General features: G+C 28.6%; 1 protein-coding gene and 2 long non-coding RNA genes across 6 annotated transcripts in view; 2 read left to right on the top strand and 1 right to left on the bottom strand.

Annotated features, from left to right (window-relative positions):
• Positions 1 to 14,871, top strand: part of LOC115695810 (disease resistance protein At4g27190) — a 69,500-nt gene extending 54,629 nt beyond the window's left edge. For all 4 annotated transcript variants that reach the window (XM_061116981.1, XM_061116983.1, XM_061116982.1 and 1 more), the window contains 3 exons: positions 8,692 to 9,220; positions 9,360 to 9,442; positions 14,556 to 14,871. In XM_061116981.1, the coding sequence (XP_060972964.1) occupies positions 8,692 to 9,220; positions 9,360 to 9,382 (552 nt within the window). In that variant the 3' untranslated portion in view covers positions 9,383 to 9,442; positions 14,556 to 14,871. The remainder of the gene's footprint in view (positions 1 to 8,691; positions 9,221 to 9,359; positions 9,443 to 14,555) is intronic.
• LOC133038741 (uncharacterized) lies at positions 5,025 to 5,726 on the bottom strand. The gene is made up of 2 exons (XR_009688258.1): positions 5,457 to 5,726; positions 5,025 to 5,373 (listed from the first exon to the last, which is right to left on the bottom strand). It is a non-coding gene; the product is annotated as an uncharacterized LOC133038741 (long non-coding RNA).
• A 1,600-nt stretch (positions 14,872 to 16,471) lies between the features above and the next one.
• On the top strand, positions 16,472 to 20,192 carry LOC115712286 (uncharacterized). The gene is made up of 3 exons (XR_009688257.1): positions 16,472 to 16,778; positions 16,911 to 16,968; positions 19,865 to 20,192. It is a non-coding gene; the product is annotated as an uncharacterized LOC115712286 (long non-coding RNA).
• Positions 20,193 to 27,674: the final 7,482 nt, after the last annotated feature.

Below are 27,674 nucleotides of genomic sequence, written 5' to 3'. Positions count from 1 at the left end.
AACTATTTAATAGTAATCTAATGGCTTAAAAAAATATAACCATGATAGTTACAATAAAAATATAACCATTGAAACCTCTTCCTATATATGCATATACATATTGTATATCTTTACAAATCTAGAGCCACCTCAGAAGGAAACTCAAAAGTATTTGTGTCTTGCTTTTGTCAAATCAGCTCTCATTTCTTTTAGCTAGCATATATATAAACAAATATAGCGCTCTCTCTACTGTAACACATGATGAGTTTATAGTTGATTTCTTATTCTAATAAAAATGTGTACACACTCATATAAAAAAAAACAATTATTGGCATTGATATATATTTTTGTAACCATTTATTTCAATATGAAACGTTTGCTTAGGTGGCGTTTGGTAACACTTTTTTAATCAGTTTTTTGTTTTTAAAAGTAGAAAAGTGAAAATATTTTTCAAAAACATATTCTATAAAACTGTTTTTACTTTCCAATTTTATAATTAGAAATCAAATATTTAAAAACAAAAAAAATCACTTTCAATATTTTTTTAAACAGTTTTTTTTTCTTAATCAATCTTTTGGATTACGACCAGACCCGGACCCAAATACCCTTCCCACGGCCCTGGCGCTGAACTCGGCTTTTGACTTGAACCCGAATCCAACCTCGGACCTAGACCCGACTTAAATAAAACAAAAAATAAAAATAAAAATAAACTTTAAAGAACATACTTTTGTTTTCTGTTTTTAAAATTGAAAAACAAAAGTAGTAATAGAACGCATTTTTATTTTTTAAAAATAAATTTTTTAGAAAGAAAAATTTTACTTTCATTTTGTGATTAAAAAATTAAAAAACAATAGTATTACCAAACTGCACCTTAGTTTAATATGAAACCAATAAATATAACTAAATGCATACATGAAAATGATACTAACTAAATGTTTACGTTAACGTTTGCTTACCTTAATATGCATACACTCAATAGGTTCTTTCTTTAGTTGTTATCATCTTTTCATATTCTAATTTTGGAAGAAAAAAATATATAGTTATAACAATGAAAATAATAACTCCTTTGTTTAATTATTATTAATGATAATAGATGATTTTTTTTTTTTGAAGAAAGTAATCAAACTTTATTTAACTTTCAAACTCAGCCACCAAACATGGTAGCAAATCAGTTGGGACATCCCCCATACTGAAAGTACGATCAGGGTAAGAAATAGCAGCTCTAGCAATCGTGTGAGCTACTAAATTTGCTGACCGTTTTACAAAAGAAATAGTAACACCCCTTGAATTCACAAGCAAGTTTTGACACTCTTTAATTACATCACCAAATAAAGAGATCATATGAGTTGGATTACGAATAGCTTGTACCACCACCAAACAGTCTGTCTCAAGGACCACTTGTTGCCATCGTTTGTCCTTAATCCAGCTAAGAGCCTCACGAACTCCAATTGCCTCCGCTAGCTCCGGTCGTACAGTACCATGACAAAGCCGAGAGACTCCCTCAACCATAAAACCATGTTCATTTCGAGCCACGATTCCATAGCCATATGCACGACTACCCTCAAAGATTGATGCATTCACATTAACCTTGATTTCATTTGCATTAGGTGCGCACCATCGGTCTAACCCATCCCCGACCACTAAACCTTTCCGTGATGTCTCCAAATATGGAGCTTGAGCCGAATTCCATTGTTCAAGATAGCAAGTGGAGAAAGCAACAATAAAAGAGGCATTCGAGGTTTTATTCTTCCATACCTTGTCATTTCTTGCACTCCAAATGGCCCAACAAATTATGCAGAAGAGTTTTCGGGTTTCAGCATTGACAGTGCTAAAAACTGTCCCACACCAGTCCAAAAAACAAGTGTCCTGCTGAATCGGTACCATGATATTCACCTTTTCCCAACATTGTGTTGCAATAGGACAAAAAGCATGTGCGTGCATGATTGTTTCATTATGCAAACCACATACCGGGCAAAGGCTATTCACATCAACTCTCTTGATAATTAATTGAACTTGAGTTGAAAGGCAATTAGTACCCCCTCTCCATATCAAGTTCTTAACTTTTGGAGGAATTTTTAAACGCCACAGTAATGATAATAGATGATAATTCATACATCATTATTAATTATTAATTGTTATTTTTTTAGGAACGGTCTTGAGTTTCATTTGTAATAATGTTTACATTATTGAAAGAAAATGAGAAGGAAAAAAGTAATAACAAATAAAAAATAAAAAAAAACAACAAATTAGATAAAATAGAAGATTATGAGGAGGGAACGCTACATCATCTACCCTAACAACAGAATTATATAGATAGATAGATAGATTCTAAACAATTATATTACTATACATATATAATTAAAATGAGGAAATTATAATATATATGATAAGAAAATTGTAAAAATTCATTGTAAAACTGGCCAAAATCTAAGACTGAAAGAAAATAAGAAAACCAATACAAATTAGCTTTTAGGAAGAATTAAAATCATGTAAATTGTTTGTTTGTGTTAAATGCAGATGCAAATGAGGTGTTCGTTGAGAGGAGTGTGTGTGTTTTTCCTTTTAAGGTTTTATATCTTTTTAATTAAGTTTATTTGTAATCATTGATTAATTTGATCTAAAAGTTAATAAATAGTGTCAAAAATAATGTAAAAAAAAAAGTGTGTCCACAGGTCTCATACTTCAGCCAAAAAAATTAAAATTTTAAATTTTAAACTTTATTTTCTATCATTATATAATCCATATAAACTACAAAATTTTGCATTACAAATTATACTCATTCATCTCTTTTAAGTTATTTTTTTTCTATATCCATCCCACATAGTATAGTAATATATATATTAGGAAGAGGTTTCAATGGTTACATTTTTATTGTAACCATCATGGTTACATTTTTTTAAGCCATTGGATTACTATTAAATGGTTGTGATTATTTTAGAAATTAAATAAAAATAAATAATAAATAACTTGTCACCTGAAAGTAACCTAATCATTTATTTCCTTATAAAACTTTAATTAAGATTAATTATATTTTAAAATTAAATTAATTATAATTATTAATTAATTTTTTGCAATTTATTACTATATAAGAATCTTTTAGCAATTTATTTTTTTATACTTAAATTATTTAAAATTTTATAGCAAAACTTATTATAATTTAAAATTATACACATATAATTTCATAATTTAAATTTTATTATACTTGTAATCTTAATTTTAAATTATTACACTTAATTATTTAATTTTTTTATTTAAATATTTAAAAAGTAAAAAATGAAATAAGTTGAAGGATTTTTTAGAAAAAAAATGGCTGCACTTGTTATCGATTGATTAGCTTGAGGCCTCATACTTAGTTCATATAATTGTAACAAAATAATTAAATATCATTTAAAAATAATTAATTATTTGAAAATTTATTATAAGAAGAGAATTTTAATTTGTGTCAAAAGAAGTTTAATTTTTATAAAAAAAAATAAATTTTATTGTAAATATTATAATTAAATGGTTTAATTATTAAAATAAGTCAAGTAAGGATTTAAATATAAATATTAATTGCTAAAAGAGGTCTTGTTAAATATTTAATTAATTATTTTAAGAAAATAGTTAATTATAATTAAATAATTCTAAAAAAGGAATGTCTATTTAATTAATTATTTTAAGAAAATAGTTAAGTATAATTAATTAAATCTAAAAAAGGAAAGTTTACCTATTAGTAACCTGCTATTACAGGTTAAAAAAAATGTAACCATATGGTTACAATAAAAATGTAACCATTGAATAGTCACTCATATATATTACTAAAAGTGACAGTTTTTTATTTAAGTTTGGTTTTTCATTTTTCGATTAACTTAAGTGAATATAAGTTTTGTTTTTTTTTTTTGTTTAATTAAAATTATTTTTTACCAATTCTATGCAAATATATTTTTGGCTATATTATATTTTAAGTTGTCATGTATAATTTTTGATTGATTGTATTTAAATTTTTATAATTTTTTTTATTTATGATCGTTAATTTTATTTTTCGTTTTGATCACAATTTTTTTGTATTATTACTTTTTTTTTGTTTGAAAAAGATCTTGCCTCATTATCATCACAACTTTTTAGTTGTCTTATTTTACAATTCCATCATGAATTTTATTATAAAAATTAGGCTAATTAGTAATTTTTCTCCCTGAACTTTGACATGTACTAAATCGTGCCCCTGAACTTTTTTGACCGTTAAATATTCCCCCTGAACTATTGAGATTGTTAAATTTAAGGACTTTTGTCTAATTTTAGTAAAAAAATTCTAACTTGGATGAAAGTTCAAGGGGCATGATTTAGTACATATCAAAGTTTGAGGGGCATGATTTGATAGATATCAAAATCTGGGGAGCATGGTTTAGTACATAAATAATCACTGAAACAGTAAAATTGAATTAAATTAGACAAAAGTCCTTAAATTTAACAATCTCAATAGTTCTTGGGGAATTTTTAACAGCCAAAAAAATTTAGGGGGCACGATTTACTACATGTCAAAGTTCACAGGAAAAATTACTAATTAGCCTAAAAATTAATATATTATTATTATTATTATTCAAAACATTATTATTATTCTTTTTAATATATATATAATATACTAGGAGAAAGCTACGTGCAAGGCACGTATACTTAGTTTTATGTTAGATGTTTATAATATAATTGAGAATAATTCAATAAATAATCATATAATTTAATTTATTATTTAGAGAAATTGGTGAAGAGTGAAATACACCAACTTGAAAATTTCTTAAGAAATTGGCAGTAATTATAGAAAAGATTTAGAGAAATTGGTGAAGAGTGAAATACGCATGGCTAGATTATTTTTCACTGATAATTTTTTCTCCATTTTTCTTCTACTGGGTTTTACAACTCAAAAGAGCCTAGGAAGAGTGAAGGAGGTGTGGCCATAATACTGACCAACAATATTCTTCTTGAAACATGCACACAAATTTCAAGCAATGCTATATTAAAGATTTACAGATTAAAAGTTAAATAAACATTTTTTTAGTTATTAAAAAAGGTAGTGAAGAAAAAAAGATTCAATTATATGAATCCCTAAAGAACAATCATTACCTTAAAAGAGTAGGTGATCAATACTTTTGTTTAGGTGAAAAAAGTAGTAAATTTAACAGGATCTTCGGGATACAAAACAGCTGAATTGCTTGTACATGAATGAGAGTTTCTTTTTCTCCAATTGACTGAACTTTGCTCAACAAAATACCATCTCAACACAAAGGAACAACAAGACTCAAGAATGAAAGCACAAAATATAATTACACATTAATGCACCAGTCATGTGGATTATGATAAATTACTTGCGCACCACCACCATCATCGTCATTTGGATCTCCAGCTTGTATCATCACCTTACACCTATAGCCAGTAGACATTTTAATTACATCCATAATCATGTTTATGAGTAATAACTATCACAATTTGAGAGAACACTAATGCACCTGATTGCAGGATATGTGAGAAAGGTAGCAACACTCTTAGAGACTGCACCTAACACAAATGCTGAAAAATTCAGAAAGAGCTTCAGGATATATATCTTTGTTTTAGATGATAGAAAACTGTATATTGAAGATAATTTATGAATCAATATACAATCTCAACCTAATTTCTCTTTGATTAAATAGTGTTAAGTTATAGATAACACATGAAAATACTAAAACTTTAAAAGTTGAATTAAATAATCTATTGAATTCTTATCTTTTAAGCTTGAAGAATGCTAGAAACAACACCTCTGAAAAGCAGGGTTCCAAGTCAGTAACAGGGACATTCCAAGTCCATCAAATGCATCACTCCAAGTTCCCTCTGTAAGCGTCTTCCACAGTCCTTTGAATTTTTCAAAGGTAGTTGTTTGCATCCTTAAGGCAGCTGTATCTAAGGACTCCATAGAAGTAAATGGTAATTAGATAGTCTTAACACATTTATAGAAAAGAGAGTAGAGTCACAATCAATTGGCGGCTACACAATGGAGTATCACCTAACACTTTAAAGGATGATAACACTGGACCACATACAGCATAGCATGCTAAACTACATCAATGCCAAGACTAATAATGCTGCTGAAAATGAAAATAAAAACATTTTATAATATAATAATTGATTAGTGTGGAAGTGTCCAGAACAGGACTCTTATTTGCATATTTCCCTTCAAGACGGGAAAAAAGTTGTTTGTCCTTTATTATATGGAAACATAAGAGTAAAAATCACCATTAAAAGTGAAAAAAAATGCCATGAAACAGATGTGTAAACAAATAAATAAAAGATGAATCAAAAGTTTAAACTCAAAGAAAATGCTTCCTCACCATGTACTGAAAAATTAGGAACACTTCATCGTTTTCTTGGATAACCTCGTTCAATTTCATGATATTGGGATGACTCAGTCTACGGAGGACCTGTAGAAGTATGAGTTTATGAAATGCTTTGAGGATTACATGTAGCGTGCAACAAAGAAACATAAATTCTCCACAGAACATACCTTTATTTCTCGTAATCTCCAGTATTCTTCCCAAAAAAATTCATTGTCTAGACACGATCACTAAACATACCTTTATTTTTGTTCACGTGCGTCATCCTATCCCCTATTCTCCTCTTATTTTGATTTAAACGATCTCTTTCTCAGTCTCTGTCACGATCACGCTCTCGTTCTCGCTTGCTCTGATTTAAACAATCTCTTTTTGGGTCTCTCTCACGACCTTGCTCTTATTCTCGCTCTCGATCCCGATCACTATCTCGATCTTACTTCTCACTCCCTCAATCGCTTATAGTCTCGTCGTTTCTTGTAACTCGACTGGTCCATCTTCCTCTGCCAAAAAAAAAATAATAATATTAGAGAATAAAAATGATTATTACTCAATCACAAGTAAGAAATGGAAAGAGAAAAGAAGAAAAGGCTTACTCAGGCGTATGAAAAATATACATATATATTTTCTTATAAATTATTATTTATAAAATGAAGAGATTTATTTTTCATCCATCTAATATTCCACTCAATCGCAAGTAAGAAAGAGAATGAAAAAGAAAGAAGAGGCTTAATGTATATACTATTTTTGGAATGCAAGTAAGAAAGAGAATGAGAAAGGAAAAAGAGGCCTAGGGTTGCCTTCAAATCAACCAGTATCAAACCCTAACCCTAATAAGAATCTTAAGAATGGACTTATGAGATTCATGATATAATAAAATAGTACCTTGAAGGTGAAGAGAGGCAGGGGCCTGGTAGACGTCGAAGCTAGGTGTCTTGGGAGAGAAGGAAGAAGGTGACTTAGTTTTGGAGTTTGATTGTGGTGCCTCTCTTCGTTGTTCTCAATCACAGAGAAGGAAAAAAAAATTGGGTTTAAAAATGGAATTGTAAATCTTCAATCGTTTTAGTATATTTTATGTTTATCACAATATAAGAAATATTTGTAAATCTTCAATATTAAATTAAAAATTATTTCTGAATAAAAAACTTAAAAAAAGAAAAAATCACCCAAGAATTTTTCAAAAACCAAAAATTCTGTTATATAGCCACACTTTATATGGAATAGATATAAATTTGTGCAAACTTTTCCCAATATATGTAAATAAAACCATAAACTTTTAATAATCATGATACTAAATCTCTTTTTCACTTTATAGTCAAATTTTTTTCTTCCAAGATCTTTCGTAAATTTTTATTGCAATCAAAATTTATCTGCTTTATATAATGTATACGATTGAGAATGGGATATACGGGTTTGTGACTCCGGCTGTTGGGATATATGGGTTTGTATAATGTATTTTTTATAAGTGTGTTCAAATATTCTAAGAGGGATCGATAAGTTTTTTAAATGGGTTGTGATTCTCGAATATTTAAATATTCAGTTTAAATATCAGTTCAAATATTAATGGAATTTATTTTATTATTATTTTATTATATACAAAATAATATTTTATTATTTTATTAAATAAAAATAAAAAGTCACCTATAAATTTCTCATAAACCAAGAATTTCAGTTATATAGGCACACTTTATATAGAATAGATATGTGCGTGTTTTCTTTTAATTTTTATAAATCTACAAAATTTCTTCTTTTAATTTTGAAAATGTTAATTATTATTTCTTTTTAATATATTTTGAATTCAATTTATTGTTCGAAAAGTTTTTTTTGTTTTTTTGAAATAAATTATTCTAAAAGCTTTAAGCATTTGTATTTATTTATTTTTTTTCAAAAATATACTATTATATTTCTTTTTATAGAGCTTTAAAATAAATATTTTTTACTAAAATATTATTATTTAGTTAATTAAATTATATATAATATTTTTATTTTAACCTTCAAAAATTAAAACACATAACCTAAATATATATCAATATATATATTTTTTTAAAAAAAATATAAAACAAATTGGATCTATTTAATGGACATATTTTATCTTTATTATTACATTATTCATTTTATTTTTATAGAAAGAAAATTTTACATCTCATATATGTGATGTCACCATGTATATATGTGCATACACATGCATATATAAACCAATATTTTCATGGATGTTCACATATTTTGTCAAATGTTTTATAACTTTAGAATCATTGCTTGTTTTCTTATTGACTAACTTGTACGAAAAGAATTGTATTGCTATATATGTATTCTTTGTGATTAATTATTGTTTTAGTTAGTTTTATTTAATTTTAATAACAATAATAATAATTAATTTTAGGTTGTGGTCCCTAATTTAGAAGAAGTGAGTTTGAAGTGGATGTTCATGACATCATTTATGTCCTTTCAAAATTTGAGAGAGATTCGTATATCAGTGCATGATGGAATGATAAATTTAATGAATTCCTCCACCGCCAGAAGTCTAGTACAACTTCAGAAAATGACCATTGAGAAGTGTAAAGAAATGAGACAAGTAATTGTGGATGAGGAGGAAGCTGGTGAGAATGTGATGGTCTTCCCCAAATTAGAGGCTTTAGCACTTCATCGTTTACCCAATTTGAAAAGCTTCAACTGCGGAAATAGTGAGATACAGTTTCCTAATTTGAAAAAAGTATTTGTGATTGAATGCCCTCACCTGGAGAATTTCTCTTCTGGAAATGTAATCACTTCTAAGTTGGCTAAAATAATTACAAAGTTACGGTATGAATACATTTACGATGTGATGTATGAAGAGGGCATAGAAGAGGTTTGGAAGGGTGATCTCAAAACAAGCGTAAGAATGATTTGGGAGGAAAACAAACAAGCATTGGGTATGTATGTATATATATAATTCAATCAGCCATAATTATTCTTGTTTTTATTTAAAATCGATGCGTATCAATTATGAATTATTCCTCTTTTCTGGACATTATTTTTATGTATATATTCCTTGATTGATTGTTGTTTCAGAACGAGCAACCCATGAACAGTGAAGACTATGATTCTTGTTCTACTTCTTCTTCCGAATAATTAAGTTGGTTCAAAATAAAACGGTAAGAATATTTTAAAATATTTTATATCTTATTTATAAATTGTTTATTATTTACGTTTTGGGGTTTTTGATATTGGATGAAATTGTGCTTGTGGTCCATTTATTAGAATTTATTAGGAGCTTTGAATAATTATATAATTTTATTATTATTATGAGTTTTTGACCTATTTTTTTCTTGGGAATTATGACAAAAATCTAGAGTTTGGAATTTTACAAAATTAGAATTACTTTCTTTTTTGAAATCAATTAGAATTACTTTCATATAATAAAGTTGAATCACATTTTCCATTGCATATATATGCTATAAATTATTGTTTTTTTTTTATTGTTTTATTAACTTTATTTATATTATTAATTGAAGAGTTTGATGACAAATTTTTTTTATTTTTTATTTTTTTCATCAAGAAAATATTTTCTATTAATCAAACATGTACAAATTTAAGGGAAATCCTCTCAAAACAATGCTTTACAACCCTTTTATCTTATGGAGAACAACTCTATCTATGCTAGATAAACACCTTTCTTTAACAAGAGTAAGTCTGCACTTCAGACTTTCTTTAATTCTATCATTAACACATCTTGGACTCAAGCATTTATTCTCATATATACAAGTATTCTTATTCAGCCATATGCAATATATTGTACCTGCTAAGACAACAAAGAAAACATCCCAATGAGTCTTCTCGGTCTCTTTTTCTTGAGCCAAATCTGAAGATCCTCAAAATTCATAGGCCAAAGTTGACTACCAAGCCATTCCTTAATCTGTTGCATGATTCTCCAAAAGTAAGGGCAGTCAAAAAATAAATGAATATGTGTGACTCAAATTTCCACTCACAAACAGGGCAAAGCCTTATATCTATTGGCACATGTTTCCTAACTAGATTATCTCTAGTTAAAAGATTGTTGTGAAGAGATTGCACATAATGAATCTATGCTTCGGGTCCGAAAGTTTGCACCATGTTGTTGCCATAAACTCATATTGTTCTCCATTCACGAGCTTAGTATAGATCTTCCCAATCTTAAATTTTCCATTGACCTCTACTTGAACAATGTCCTCCTTGGTGAAGACATTCCTAAGTCTCAAGCGCTTTCTCCAATACCAACTCACATTATTTTTTAGCTCTAAAGACCAAATATTTTTGCCCTTAGGTAAATGCTATTCACCCATTTGAGCCAAAGCGCAACCTGTTTAGAATTAATTGCCCAAAGGTACTTAGCTAACAATGCCTTGTTCCATTTAGGACCCTCTCTAAATCCCAATCCTCCAAGCTTTTGGATTATAAACAAGTTCCCAAGACGCCATGCGCATCTTACTTGTATTGCCTTTTTCTCCCCATAAAAAATTCTTGCATATCCGATCTATCTATTTGGCCACCTTTTGAGGGGGCTGAAAAATACTCATCCAATAGCAACGAATTCCAATCAAGATAGTGTTAATGAGGAGAGCTCTATCCGCAAATGGGAGATGAAGACTAGCCTAAGTGTGTAGTTTCATTTTGAGCTTCTTGATGATGGTCTCACAATCCTCCTGTCTCCATTTGGTTGCTCTAAGGAACACTCCAAGGTATTTCAATGGGAATTTCCCTGTGCTAAAGGGTATCAGATGTTGTATCTCCTATCTAGTTGCTTCATTAACTCCTACAAAATAAATGTTAGACTTGTGGTGGTTTTCTTTGAGGCCCGAGCAGTTGCTGAAATGAGAGAAAGCATCAGCTATGCTCTTGATTGAGTTATCATTTCCTTTGCAGAATACAATAAGATCATCAACAAAGCATAGGTTGATTAGTTTCAAACTCTTGCATAAGGGATGAAAAGCAAAACTCTTTTCTCTAGTCTTCTATTTTAGAGTCTGAGTTAAATATTCCATCACCAGAACAAAGATCAGAGGTGAAATCGGGTTCCCTTGTTGTAAGCCTTTGGCACCTTGAAATTTTCCATTCAACATATACTAAATTCCTAACATAGCCCATCATCCATGTAATAAACTGTCTCAGAAAGCAGTAGGTTTTTGGCAAAGATTCCAAGAATTCCCAATCAATTGTATCATAAGCTTTGCTTAGATTAATTTTCATAAAACATCTGGGAGAGATGTTCTCTCTTTGGTATCCCTTCAACAAATCCTATCAAATGAGTACATTATGAGCAAGAGAACGATTCTGAATGAACACATTCTCATCTACAAGGATCAGTAGAACTTCAGACAATCTCGAGCAAATCATCTTTGATATACACTTGTATAAGTGTTGCAACATGCTATTGGCCTGTAGTCTACAGCTTGAGAAGGAGTTTCAGTCTTTGGAATGAGCATGAGAAGAGTCTCATTCAGCTGAATCGGTAGTTTCCCATGCAGAAAAAATAAGATAACAGCAGATGAGATTTCTTTGCCCAATTCTGTCCACATACTTTTGAAGAATTTTGACCCGAAGCCATCCGGTCCATGGCATTTTAGATCTGGTATGGAGAATAGTGCTTTCTTCACATCTTGCTGAGTAAAAGGCTTGATGAGATTGATCTGTTGCTCTAAGGAAAGACATAGCCCTTCTTTCGCTATTTCTGGAAGAATAGATTCTGTAGTTACAGTTGTAGTCCCCATGAAACCGTTAAAATAAGAAAGAAAATGAGTGATAACTTTTGGATAGTCATCCTCAATCTTGTCATTCTCATCAATAAAGGTTGTGATCCTATTTGCCTCCCTTTTTTTTTTCTTAATATAAGCATGGAAATAGGCTGAATTTTCATCTCCAAATTGTAGCCAATCTACCTTGCTTTTTTGTCTTAAGAAGCTTTCAATTTGTTTGATGTTGTTGGTATGTTTGTCACGGGCTACCTCTAGTTCCTCATGGAGCTTTACACAGTGGGGGTTCTGTTGTAAATCCATGCGAGCCTTATTGTATTACTCCTTTGTCTTCTCATATTTAACTTTAACATCACCAATCTTTTCTCTATTAAAGATCCTAAGATCATCTTTGTAGTCAATACAGCTTGACACATACAGCCACTAGATCTCTCCCCTTGACTTCCTTCCTCCAGCAGTTGAGGACAGTATTACTAAACTCGGGATGCACAATCCACATATTTAAAAACTTGAAAGGATTGTACCCCAAACTCCCCAAATTCAAGCTTTTAATTACAACAAAACAGTGATTTGAGATGTCTTTCCATTGAAAGTGAGCCTTTGTCTTTGGGTAAAGATCTACCCAATCTTCATTTTTAAACACCCAATCTATTCTTGAGTAGATTCTTACTCCATTCTCCTGGTTATTTGTCCAAGTGTAATGAGATCCGCTTCTCTTCATCTTATTAGCTAATCCCAAGAATAACCACTTATTTGCTTCCAAGATTTCACCAGTTGTATCCGGTTTCCCTCCAATTCTATCACTATGATGAAACACAGTGTTAAAGTCTCAATAAATTAGCCTAGGCTTCACTAGCATGTCTAAACTAGCTAACATTTGCCATAGACATTGTCCTTCGGCTGGAAAATTGCTCCCATATACTGTAGTGAAGCAATAGTCTTCATTAATACCAGTCATTCTTACTCTGTAGTGTACAAACAAACTGCTTATTCTTTCTATCACTTCAATCGAAACAAACTTACATAGCCAAATGATTAGTATTCTACCTTCTATTGTTGGACTTGTATAATATTCCCATCCTACAAAAGAGGATTTCATTATTTCTTCAACTTTACTACCCCTAACTTTAGTTTCCAAGATTGCTCCAATTGCCACCTTATTTGTACACAAAATTTCTTTAACTTTCTCCTGTTTCTTCCTTTTATTGAATGCCTTAATGTTCAAACTCAGTATATTGCAATTATTCATTCTGTAATACAATGAATTTATTCCCCTGCTTAATCATTCTTTTCTAAATTCTATCACTTTTCCTCTTTCGAACCTCCCACTGCCCTTCCTTTGTCTTCCCCAACTCCCAACTGTACAATGCTCCCTTTCTTTCTTACTGTCGAAACTTGTAGTGTGCTATCTGTCACAGCGGTTTTTGTTTGCTGAATATTCTCAACAGTTGCAGCAGCAATCAGGTGTGAGGCATCAACAACATCATCCACGGCAGCAGCATTATGAACCACTTCTTGAGCATTAACAACCACGACACCGGCTAAATCTTTAACCTGAAAATCATCTCTTATTCCAGTAGACACAGCAGCATTACGAACCACTGCCTAAGCACTATTAACCACGACATCAGCTAAATCTTGAACCTGAACAGTAGACACAGTAGCATTCTGTACTCCAATATTCAGATTCAATCGCAATTTCATCAAGATCAAGTTTAGCAATTACCTTTCCCCGACCCCTTTTGTTCATGGCTGAGTGTAGTGAAGTCTGGCTCCGACGTACTTCACCTTGGTCTTTAATTTCTCCCAGTGTTGTGAAGCATGATCTTGAAGCATCACACCTCCATTCTTCCCTGAGCTTGGATTAGAAAAGTGCGACGGATCTGGGAGATCAATGTCGAACTCTTTGCTATCAATTTCTTCCTGTTGCAACGGAAGACTAGCATCCATTGCATCATCAAAATCACAAGCTAATTCTTCAGTTCCTTCCATTCCTAGCAAATTAGCAGCAAGCGAACGCTGATTAGAACGTTGCAATGGATCTAGCTTCCGGTTGGATTTCTTCTTCGTCATCGGAAGAGGAAGTCGTCACCTTACGCCTTCATAATGGAGAAAAAAAAAGGTTCTTTATATTTGATCTAGTTTTGATTATCAAAATTCTGAGTTGTTTTAGATCTTTAATTTATGATTGAAATCAGGTTTTGATGGATTAGATCTTGAGTAATTATTTAATGTTATTTTTCTAAATAAAAGTTATTATCAATTCCTGTGAAGTAGTTACCATCAAAGGTAGTTCAATCCCTGACATGCTCTGTTGAGCAACGATAATAAATGGATCATTGGAGCTGCCCTTAAGATTGATCCCCTTCTACCTAGCATGATGACATATATAGTTGATGATTTGGTGTCATATAATTGCATTGACAGTACTTATGACTATGAATACGTTTTAGGTTGTTTAGTTATACATAGTTGTTGTGATTAATTTATTGGGTTTCTCTAATAATTTATGAGTTGTTGTTGTGGTTTGTATGTGTAGGTATGGGATTAAAAAGCTAAGGAATAGGATGGAGTCGGTAGCTATTATGGGGGATCTTGGACAGTCCGAGTAATGCATAATGTGACAAATCCGACTTGTACGGTTGCCAAGTCGTTCATGTCTTTCAACAACACACTATTTCAGTCTTTTATTTTCTTTTAAGAACTCATGTTTTGCTCTTAAAAAAAAAAAAGAACCTTGTGTTTTAGTTACATTACTTTTCACAAATTTTATGTACCGACTTATTTTGCTTTTTATTGTTTGGTTGTTTGGGGTCCAAACTTTTACATTAAAGACAATTTTATTTTGGTTTCAATTATCTCTTTACAGTTATTAATTATTACACTTTTAAGTAACTCGTAAACCAAATTTTCAAAATAATTAACTTTTAAAAGTTAAATAACGTGGTCTAAATTATTTAATGTTATTTTTCTATTTCTTTTACCAAGTTATGTATTGCATTTTGAAATTTTTTCTTTAACTCCTCTTTATTTTTTCTCCTGTGTTTAACTCCAAAAATTATTTTTCACTATATTAGGCAGTTGGATTTAAGAGTGGTATTATATATGGGATTATTTTACAAAAACATAAAAGCAACAAAAAAATTACAAAAATACGGTTTCACGGAATTTTAAATATTTTTACGATTTTTTAATTTTATTTACAGAAAATACGATCTTTTATGTTACAATCTTGTTAATTTGTTGTTATTTTTTTGTTATATACATGTTATTTTTTTGTTATTATTTTCATGTTATTTTTATGTAGTTTTCTTTTTGATTTTATATTATTTTCGTGTTATTTTTTGAAAAACCGTAAAAATGTAAAAAAAAAAAAAAACATTCTTTAAAGGTTATAGGACATTGTCAGTGAATCGGAAAACTCAATTTCATCCCTAAATTCTGGCTGGTGTATTAGGAGATTTGAGTTTTGACTAATGGAAATGATGCTCATTGTATGTGCTGTGTTGTGTTGCATCATTTATTTTGGTTTGTAAGTCATTTCTTTTTTCCCATTGTGCTTACGGTTTGGTTTCATTCAGGCTATTTATTTGGTATTTAGAATGCTGATTTTGAATAAGTTTCTCCTTATGAAATTAGGGGATTGAGAAAGAGAAGAAGAACGGGTCAGAATGATTTTAGACCAATCATTTCTCAAATTTGAATTATTAGTTAAACTAGAAAACAAATTGGGTTTTGCATGGGGTTCTATTTTTATTTAGTGATAACTAAATTATAAAATAAAACTATCACATTTTAAATATGATATAGTTTAATATAATTTTTTTAATAATAACATGAATAATTATTTTTCTAAACTTTCATTTTTTACAAGAAAAATAAATTAATATTATAAAGTCTTAATTTTTTTTAATTATTTTGAATTTGATGAATGATAATTTTTTATTTATTATATATACTATTATATGGTTAGTTTTCAAAATTATTATCATCACCCTACTCACTTGTAGTCACAATTACATTCAAAATCGTTGTCTTAACTTTGTCTCACTAACTTGTAGTCATCACTAATGAGCAGGGTCGCCTTGAAACAAAGTGGGCCACAGGAAAATTTTTTTTTGGGCCCTTACGTTAGGAAAAATGTGGTATTTTTTAAAATCAGTAAAAAAAAATATATAATTTTAAAAGAAAAAAAAATTTGGACCCCTGGGTTGGGTAGGGCCTAGGCACAGGCCTAGCCCGCCTATGCCCAGAGCCGGGCCTGCTAATGAGTTAACTATTTACTTTTACACATAAGTGATTTTGCAATTTGGTTTTTTTTAGTGAAAATTACACTAAATATGGGATTCTATAAAAAAGTTTGATAAATATGGCTTTTTCAACTTTACCACTCTTATATGGCATTTGTCCAAATCTGAAGTTTTTTATGGTATTCCCTTTACCATTTTTTGTAAATTTAATTTTTAAATCCCATATCAAACCCTAAACGATACTCTCTCTCTCTCTCTCCACAATCGGATTGAAACTGAAGGCCACACTGCTCAGCCGCTGCCTCTCTCCTTTCTTCTCCCTCTGCAGACCACCGATCAGTGGTAGCTCCGGTGACCAAATCCCATCTGGACCACCGCCACCGCCTTTTGCCTTCTCTACAAGTTTTTCACTATGAAACTCACTATCAAGCACATGAAAATGTTATATTATAAGTATTTGATGTAAGCAACTATTATGCTATTGCTCTTGAAGAAGAGAAGACAAGTACTGAGTGAGTACTTGATTTTGGAAATTTATTTTCATCAATCGATTCATTCTATTCCATTTTCAAACCAACACCTTTTAACTTAATTTCATACCCACCATTGTTGATTACATGCATTTTTGTTTCTAATTTTTTTAGGTAATTCCAAGTTATTGAAAAGGAAGAAGAGCAAGAGGTTAATCATACATAAATTAAGGTCAGCTACTCACTTCACTTGTGTATTTATTATCATTTTTTTTTTAATTTTTGTACTATTTTTATTTTCATTTATCTTTTGAGATAGGTTTTTTGATATTGTGCTCTTGAATTTTTTGTATATTCTGTTTTTATGAATAAAAAAGTTTTGATTAAAAACTTAGTTTGATCATTCATGATAGATTTTGGCTAGATTTTGTGATTTGCCAAATGAGGTTGTGGAGAAAATCATGTTTATTGAAACCAGTGCTAAGGTTGAGTTTAATATAAAGGTAAACCCATTCTGAAAGTTATCATGTACTATTATTTTCTAATTTTTCTTTCGGGGGAGTATTGGGTGGGAGAATTTATTATGAAGTAGTCAAATATTTTCAGTAAATGTTTTGGAAGGGATATGGAAAATAGCCCAGGGTTATAAGATGATATTAAAATCTTCTCAAATACTATTTTTCATATTTGTGTTTAGCATCAGTTTGACCAATTTACAATATTACTAAACTTGCTAAATAATTGAGTGATGTGAACCTCATGTTGGGAATTTCTTCTTTCCATTTTGATTTGCTATTACTCATGAGAGTATATGGATTACGTTACAATGCTTGAATAATTTTTCAGGCACTCTTTCGGAAAATTACTGCTGCTATACCAGGAATTTTTTGATGTTGTGCTCTTGAATTTTTTTGTATATTCTGTTTTTATGAACAAAAAAAGCTTTGAATAAAAGCTTAGTTTGATCATTCATGGCAGAAATGGCTAGATTTTGTGATTTTCCAAGTGAGGTTGTGGGAAAATCATGTTGTTGGTACCTCCAGATTGTTTAATACAATTTAAATTGGTGAACAAGTTTTGGATTTTTTATATTTCTACTTTCATTAACAATCCAAAATTTGTGGCCAAACACTTTCTCATGACTAAAATTCAATTTTCTATGTCCTTACTTTGTTTTAAAGAGCCTTCCCCTGGTATCCCAGGTTGGTATTGCTTCTTTTTGCTGATTCTCGATTTTTTCATATGGTTCACATGTTTGAGGGTTTTGTAATGATGTTCAATTTATTTGCTTTACATAACTGGTTTTTATTGTTATATTTTTGATTGGTTGTTTGCTATAATTAGTTTCTTGTTTTAGTAGTTTAATTTTATAAGTCATTTCTTAAGAACTTTTATATGGTATCTTAGTATTTTTTTTTGTATAATATATATTTTTTTTTTCTGTAAGTTTGTCATATTTTATTTATTTTTTATATGAGGGAAACTGGTTTTATAAGTTTTGTTAGGATTTTGTATGAGTTCACAAGTTTTTTTTTAATGGTTTTACATGTTTTGTTATGATTTTTCATAGAGTCAAAACTGGTTCCACAGGGTTAACAAATTCGAAACTGGTGGTTTTCACATATTTTGAGAATTCTGTAATGAGTTGCTCCATTTTATGATGTTATTGTATATCTTTTATTTTAAGTTTCTTTTTATTATTTTATTTCTAGGTTTGAAACTTGTTTTCACACCTATATTTTGTTTTTAGATTATTGTTGTGTATTGTGTGTTGCTTTGATTATATTTGTGATCAATATTTTTTATTTTTTGTATTTGCGTGTGTGTATTTTTTTTCTCATTTGGTTTCTGATGAAACTGGTTTTACATGATTCACAAATTCGAAACTGGTTTCACATGGTTTACAAATTCGAAATTGGTTTCACAGATTTTAAGGGTTATGCAATGGGGTTGTTCTATTTTTTTTTTATGTTAATGTATATTTTTTATTTTAAGTTTCTTTTTATTATTTTATTTCTAGGCTCGAAACTGGTTCTCACACTTCATTGTTGTTGTGTGACAAAACTCATTTTTGTTTGGTTTTTATAATGTTCATTGTTGTTGTTGTAAGATGAAACTGGTTTCAGTTTATTTTTTGTATTTTGTTCAGATGGAATATGATTCCTCTAATAAGGATACAATGAAAGATGTTGTTAAAGATTCAAGTGTTGACTATAAGAAGAAACTTCATCTAATTAAAATTAAAATTCTTAGGAAGGTTATTCACAAGAAAAAAAAATAAAAAAGTAAATATGATCCAAATTTTAAGGATTCATCTTTGGTATGTATTTTTTTTTTTTTGAAATATATTAATTTGTTTTAATTTATCTTCTTATATGAATGTTCAATTTTTAGTTGGTTGTACTAAATAATTGATTTCCGTATTTAATTGTTGGTATGTTATTTTACGTAATTGAGGTTTAAGTTTTATTTTTTCTTTTGTTATTTTAAGAAACTAGTTTTACTGTGTCAGATTTACGTAATTTACTTTCTTTATGTAACTAGTTTTTCTGTGTCAAATTTTAATTAGTTGTTTAACATAACTAGTTTCAGTAATTTAAATTTATTTATATGTTAAGAATTCTCTTGTGGTATGTTTTAATTTTTTTAATTAACTAGCTATTTCATGTTTTAATATATCATTTTACTGTTTTAGGCTTCTTATGTTTTTGTTTCTATATTAATTGTTAGTTTTGTTTAGTTAACTATTTAATGTAATTGGTTTCAGCAGTTTAATTGTTATTTTTTTTTAAGAACTAGGTTTTATGTTTCAAACTATCTAATGTAATTGGTTTCAGCAGTTTAATTGTTATTTTTTTTAAGAACTAGGTTTTATGTTTCAAACTATCTAATGTAACTGGTTTCTGCAATTTAAGTGTTAGTTTTATTTTTTTAAGAAAACTAGTTTTTATGTTTCAATTTATCTTTTGATTATTTTAGGTTGTATTGGTAACTTGTTTCCCTTTTTAGTTATTATTTTTGTTGTTTTACGTAACTGGCTCTAATATTTTAGTTTTTGATTCGGTTGGTTTAAATAATTGGTTTCTCAGTTATAGTTTTAACTAGCTGATTATTGTAACTGGTTTCAGTGTATCAAATTCTAATGTCTAACACCAGTGACAACTCCAATGTCTAACAATGGTGACTTTCCAGTAATGAAGACAACTCCGACGAATTTTTCGATGATAATCTGACAACGATAACAACTTCAACGAATATTTTCATTCTATTTTCTACTTTTTTTTGTGGCTAATATTTTATTTTAGTGGGTAATGACTATTTTGGATAGTGTACTGGGTTGATGATTAAGTCTTGGAGCTTTTGAGAAGTTTTTACTAATTTTATTTTGGTATTGTATTTGATTTGTTCAATATTCCATACAGTATTTAGAATACAAGCATGTAAAATTTATTTATAGTTTTTGATATCCATAACATAACTGGTTTTTTTTTCATTAAGATAACAACTCTCTAGCAATTTACTCTTATTCTATTTTTTACTTCTTTTAGGACTAATATTATTCTTTAGTGTATAGTGAATATTTTGGTAGTGTGTTGATGGTCTAGTATTGGAGTTTCTAAGAAGTTTATAACTGGTTTTAACATTATTATTGTGTCAGTATTAGTTTTGGCATTAGTTTTGATAGTGGGTTGATGATCAAGTTTTTGAGCTTATAAAAAGCATGTAAAATTTATATAAGAGTTTTGACAAGTGTATAGTTGGTTTTTTCATTAAAAAACTGGCTTTGATTACATAGAATAAACTGTTGTTTTAATTTATTGCCTTAACAAAATTATATTACTATTGTTTTAGCTTTTGTAGTTTTTTGGTTTTTTTTGTAAAAAAAAAAAATTATAGTCACAGTATTTGTGTAAATAACTGGTTAATTTATATGATAAAATATGAACCATAATTTTATAGTTTTTTATGGCATTCTTTTTTATCTTTAATGATTTTCCCATATTTTTAAGTTTGTTTTTGAAAAAATGCCATATTTAATGCAATTAAGTTTGCATGCCACATTTATCAAAACTTTGATTTTTTTCCCATATTTTTTGTAAATAGCCTTTTTTTTACTATATATATCAAATAAAATCTATTAATTAATAATTATGAAAAAATAGATAAAATTGTATCCAATTAAATTTAAACTTATGATTTAGATATTTGTTGTTTATTTATTCAATTTTTATTTTTTATAATCATTTAATCAAAGAAATAAAAGTGTTGAAAAAGTGCCACTACAATCACTATTGAAACTTCAATAGCATTGAAAAGACTTACTTTTGTTCATTGAGGAGATCTCTCATGTATTTCAAAACTGTATAAGGCACTACAAAAAACAAATCTTACTTTTAATCACAACAAAATTTGTGATTAAATGTGAAAATATTATGACTAATTATAAATTTTTATGTTGTGACTAAAAGATCCGTGATTAAAAATATTATGTTTTTTAGTCACAATACTTGTCGTGATTAAAATTAAATTAGTAATAACTTGTATCCAGGGGCGGAGCCAGGATTAAGTTCTTGGGGGGACCAATTATTAAAAGATAAGTATCGATAAAAAAAATTAATATTTGTTTCAGCAATAAAAGTTGATACTTTGGATAAAAGATATATTCACATAAATAAGAAAGACTATTGAAAGCACAATAATCAACACATAATCAAAATTTGAAGGGAAGAACTAGAAAAATTAAGGTAAAAGTTTTTATTAGGGATATTCTACTTAATTACTTTCTTAGGATACTTAATTTATTAATTAAAAATAATAGAATAAATCTATAATAAGTACACCTCTTAAAAGGGGTGTTTTGACACCTTCCTAGCTATTTGTTTTGATATTTAGGAGAGTTTTAAATCTATTTTTTTTTTTCATGATTGTGTATATTATAATTATTTAAGATTACTTATAAATTTTTAAAAGATTCCAAATAGTTTGTAGTGCCAAAAAATAAGGTTTAAACAATTACTTATTCTGTGCCGGAAAAGAAAAAACAATCACTTGTGCAACAAAATATTTAAATCTTATTTTTGGCAATGTAAACTATTCTAAAAAATTTACAAATTATTCTAAATAATTATAATATACATGATTATAAAAAAAAAATTAAATTAAAAAATTCTTCTAAATATAGAAAGAGATAAAAGATATAAATATAGAAAGAGATAAAAGATATACTTAAACAATCTTATTTTGAAATGTACTATAATTTTTTTAAATAACATACTTATATATTTGTGGCAAAATTTAAAAATAAGACACTTAATTTTTTTTTTACTCTAATTTTTTTCTATAAATAGTAACAAGCTATTATAGCTATTATTAATTTATAAATAATATATTACCATATAAATTATTATAAAAATAAAAAATAAAAACAAGTTAATAATTCAATATACTACTTTTTACCTTTTTCCTTGGATTTTTCTTTGTAATGATGAACTATGAATTAATGCATATATATATATATATGGTTTTTGTTCATTAAGAAGACATATACATTGATTTTTAGAAATTTTGAGGGGCCAAGGCCACCACAACTACACACCTACGTCCGCCCCTACTTGTATCTAAATACTATGTTTTAGTCACAAGTAATATTTTGTTGTGACTAAAAGTTACATTTAATAAAAAAAAAAAAAAGATCAGTGTTATCTCATATGAACACAATAAACTGTAGCTTCGTTCCATATAATTTTATTATCAAAATATATAGTTTTATTTTAAACTCCATATATAATATAAAAATATATAATCACCCTAGACGTCAATCTAACCATCAAATAAAGGAAGATATATTTAATATTAGAAAAATGTACTACATGTGGAGAGAGAGCCTTGCAATTATAATTAGGAGTCATTGTCTGTGAATCATTACTGTATTTTTTTTGGATTAAATATGGTTCTTGATTAATTTGTTAATTAATTAAAAACGACAGAGTTACATGGCATACAAAGAGCGATGGAATTTATGGATAAACACTCGTCGTTGAATGATGGGAAAAAAAAAAATAGAAAAATAAAAAATTGAAAGTCAATAGTTCTAGAAATTTTTACATGAAAAATCTATTTTGCACAATTTATTACCTAAATACCTCTACACGCCTATGTCTACATTTTTACTTACAAAGTTGGTTTTATTACACAAATACCACTTAGTCATCATTCCATCCATCATCTATCAAATCCTACTCTCTTCCCTCTCTTTTTTCATTTTCTATCAATCAATCCATCATTTCACTCTCTTTTTTTCTTCTTTTCTTTTTTATTTTTAATTTTATTTCAATTTTTTATTTTTTATTTTTAATTTTATTTCAGTTTTTAATTTTTTATTTTTATTTTTATTTTCAGTTTTTAATTTTTAATTTTTTTTCCATAACAATTCTTCTTTTCTTTTTATTTTTAATTTTTAATTGTAAAGCTAGTTTCTTATATATTGTTGCTTAGGTCTAGGATTGACTTCTATCAATCAATCCATCATTTCACTCTCTTTTTTTCTTCTTTTCTTTTTATTTTTAATTTTATTTCAGTTTTTAATTAAATCTTTTTAACTTATTAGTTTAACTTTACAACTTCTGAAATACTTTCATGACAAAAGAGAAGACTTTGACTAGGCCATTCAACTGATATAAGCATGTACAAATAAATTCGTACAATTTTAATGTCATTTTCATTCTCGCTGGACTAGCTCAAAGCCACGTCGAAATAATTAGATAACAAAATAAAATAATAAGAAACAATTACCGATGATATTCTATACTTGAAAAGAAAACGATCTAATTCATGCTTATAGTAGTATTGACGTGAGTAGAGTTATAAAATTAATATTAGAAAAGTATTAGGACAAACATGATTAAGATTTATGAGTAAAGGTGGCAAAGCTAATAGATTAGATTAACACAGTCGGTCCCATTTTTATATCATCAATGGGTAACAATGAGATTTATCATGGATGTTGATGTTCAAAGAGTTTTTCCTGTATTTTAGTTTGTATACAGTTGTTTTGTAGTTTTATTATAGTTTTGCTACTTGCATATGTTATTTCACTATAAAATTAATATGCAACTATTTGCACAAAACTTACTATGTATAACTACTATTTCTTAGTCCCCATCAAATTAAATTCTTGCATAATATATAAACTATCATAAAACGATAATGCAACTATAAGGCAACTATTTGCACTTGCATACAGTTGTTTTGTAGTTTTATTATAGTTTTGCTACTTGTATATGTTATTTCACTATAAAATTAATATGCAACTATTTGCACAAAACTTACTATGTATAACTACTATTTCTTAGTCCCCATCAAATTAAATTCTTGCATAATATATAAACTATCATAAAACGATAATGCAACTATAAGGCAACTATTTGCACTTGCATACAGTTGTTTTGTAGTTTTGTTATAGTTTTGCTACTTGCATATGTTATTTCACTATAAAATTAATATGCAACTATTTGCACAAAACTTACTATGTATAACTACTATTTCTTAGTCCCCATCAAATTAAATTCTTGCATAATATATAAACTATCATAAAACGATAATGCAACTATAAGGCAACCAAAACAAAAAATAAATCAAAATGCAACTGTATATAACGTAGATGTATTATTCATGAGGTTTTTTTTTTAAAAATTTTTCACATCATACATTGTTTTAGATTTAGTGGGAGCTCCAGATCTGTTTGTTACAGATCTACATTTCATGAATATAGATTTCGATATTAGGGGGAGTTATCTTGATCGAATAAAATAGAAAACAAATGTGTAATTTCAGTTTCTTCACAGTTTTTCTGATTTTTTTTTCGTCATTTTCAGTTTAGATCATTGCAGGTATTCTTTTCCAGTTGATTTTGCCAGAATTAATAGTTGTATTTTTCTCGTTTTGGTTTCATTTTGGTTGTTTTGCGGTTTTGAAACGAGCGCGTATTTTCATCTTCATGGTTCGCTCTGTACAGCTGAAGGCTTAGTGCATGTGGTATTTTTGTAAATATTTGTATGTGGACTGTATAAATGTTTAATGGGCCGGCCCAAAGTATTTTTGTAATTTTTTTTCCTTTTTTGTATTTTTTTGTTTTTTTCCCATAGTTCTATGTATATTATGTAGATTTTTCTTTTTTTTTTTTTAAAAAAAAAACACTTATTATTAATTAATAATATTAAAAAAATAGAAAACAAATAATAATGGAAGCACCGTATATATATACATTAATCTTCTAATTGAAAAAAGTTCTATTATCTCATTTCATATCTAATAATAGCTACACAACTATATATTTATAGACTTTCACATTCTTTGCAAATTACTAATAAGCACCAATAATATTTTCATATTCTAATATTTTTCAACCTTCTCCTCTTGGTGGTAAAATTAAAAATAAAACTAAAAATAAGCACAAACAGGTAAATACTAATTACAGCCCATTTCATCTTTTTTTTTTATTATTTTTTTAAGCCCAAGCCCAAAAATCTCTAGGCCAACACAATCAATCTTCTTTTATATTATCTTTTCTACATATTTTATCTATATTTTTCTTTTTTAAAAAATAAATAAAAAAATTATTAATATTCTCCCAAGATAGGTTTGTTAGAGAGATATGTGGCTAAGATGATTTTTTTAATTTAAAAAGAGATTATTAATATTTAAAAGATTGTTTATTTAAAAGATTGTTTAATTTTTTGGGTTTAATTATTGGGTATATTTTTTAACGGGAGATCAAACATAATCGTTAAATTTAACAGAATATTCTTTTATTTTTAAGGATATTCTGTTAAACCAAAAAATGCCGTTAGATAAGCACTTTTTTATAAAGATATATATATATATATATATAGATGTGAACTTAATTAAGTCCAGCTACAACAGTACTGCTTCCTTTGAAAAGGTAGGTAGCCATTTAATTGAAACAAATAAAATGATGTATGTAGTTGTCTGTGGCCTGCTGTTCATCATCACACTCATCATCTTCTCCCTCTCTCTTTTATGATTCATTGATTACTTTTTCTTTGATGTCTGAGGCTATTCGTTTGGTGGTGCATCTGCATGCAAACAAATTCTGTACATTTTAATATGTTTACTTGAAATAATAGAAGTGTTGGACTACATCTGCATGCCTCTTTTATTATTTTCTTCAAAGTTACAACACTTTGATTTGATGACTACACAATACATTTTCCCCGACTTCCCTAAATAAATGTCCTTTAATTGCTTTAGTTTGCTATTTGGAATAGAGTTGAACAATCTTTTTTGTTTTTTTATTTGCATAAGATATTGTCTTGCTTTCAGTTTTGGTTTCTGAATTATTTTATATTGGTATTATCATTATAAATAGATCTGACATGCTCTGTTAATTGAGCAACGATAATAAATGGATCATTAATTATTGGAGCTGCTCTTAAGATTGATTCCCTCGTACTTAGCCTGATGACATATATAGTTGATGATTTGATGTCATATATTTGCATTAATAGTAGTTATGACTATGATTACGTTTTTGGTTGTTGAGTTATATATATACAGTTGTGATTAATTTATTGGGGTCCTATAACTCATCAGTTGCTGTGCTTTGCATGTGAAAACCTAAGTGACAAAACCGAGTTATGTTATGCATAATGTGACAAACCCCATTTGTAGGGTTGCCAAGTGGTTCATGTCTTTCAGCAACACTTTTTTCAGTTCTTTGTTTTCTTTCAAGAACTTATGTTTTGCTTCAAGAAGGAAAAAAAAAAAAAAAATCCCTTATGTTTTCCCAACATTACTTTTCTGCAAGACGTTTTGTTTTCTATTGTTTGGGATTCCAACTTTTGCATTAAAGACAATTTTATTTTCGGTAAAATTATCTCTTTTCACTTAAGGTAAATACCATTTTGGACTCTGTATTTTGCAAAAATTACAGATTGGACCCTGTGTTTTGTTAAATGACAAAATGGACCCTGTATTTTCTAAAATAGTAAAAATAGGATCCTGAGCTTAATTTTTGACAACTTTTTTTTTAATACAACCAACTTGAAGACAATGCTTAATACGAACAGATACAGAAAATGTAAACAGTTTTGTCATATCACTTTTAGATCAGATTATAATTAAACTTTATTTTGACAAAAAATCAATTCAGGGTCCTATTTGTACTATTTTAGAAAATACAGGGTCCATTTTGTCATTTAATAAAACACAGGGTCCAATTGGTAACTTTTGTAAAACAGAGGGTCCAAAATGGTATTTACCCTTTCAGTTATTACACTTTTAACTCGTAATTCAATTTTCATAATAGTTAACTTTTAAATGTCGTTGACCATTCAAAATTTGGAGTGAAATTTTCATAGGGCCAAAAAATTAACTACACAATATTCTTACTGCTAATTCTAAGAAAATTCTGTAGTGCATGCTTAAAAAGGGTACACTAATGCTTCCCTATTTATTTTGATATCTAGGAGAAATTTATAGTCAAATTATTAATTTATGGTAATAGTATTGGGATTTGTTGAAGTAAATTACACTTATAACCAAGTCCCTTTACACACAAATATCCACATCAACACACTTACAACAGATATAAAACAAAGGACTCAATCTTAGGTGGATTTGCTTCTACTGGATCAATAAATAGGAGTTAGTTACAATAACAGTTGTAACTAACTCCTAGATCTGTGATCAACCGACTCAATACAAGTATATAAACATCAAATTAAAGCAAATACAACACAATACATACAGATCAGAGAAAAGAGAAAAGAGAGAAGAGAGAAGGAGTAAACCCTTGTTTTGAAGACTTCTGCTCCAAGATCTAGAGATGAGAAACCAAGTTCTCGTCGTGAGGAGGTAGAAGGGGGAAGTACATGCACAAACAGCGTAGAAACAGAGTTAGATCGAGAACACATCAGT

Source organism: Cannabis sativa, chromosome 6 (assembly GCF_029168945.1).
Source record: "Cannabis sativa cultivar Pink pepper isolate KNU-18-1 chromosome 6, ASM2916894v1, whole genome shotgun sequence".
NCBI classification, from domain to species: domain Eukaryota; kingdom Viridiplantae; phylum Streptophyta; class Magnoliopsida; order Rosales; family Cannabaceae; genus Cannabis; species Cannabis sativa.
The sequence above is the reverse complement of the archived record's forward strand: the minus strand, read 5'-3'. Positions and strand labels throughout refer to the sequence as shown.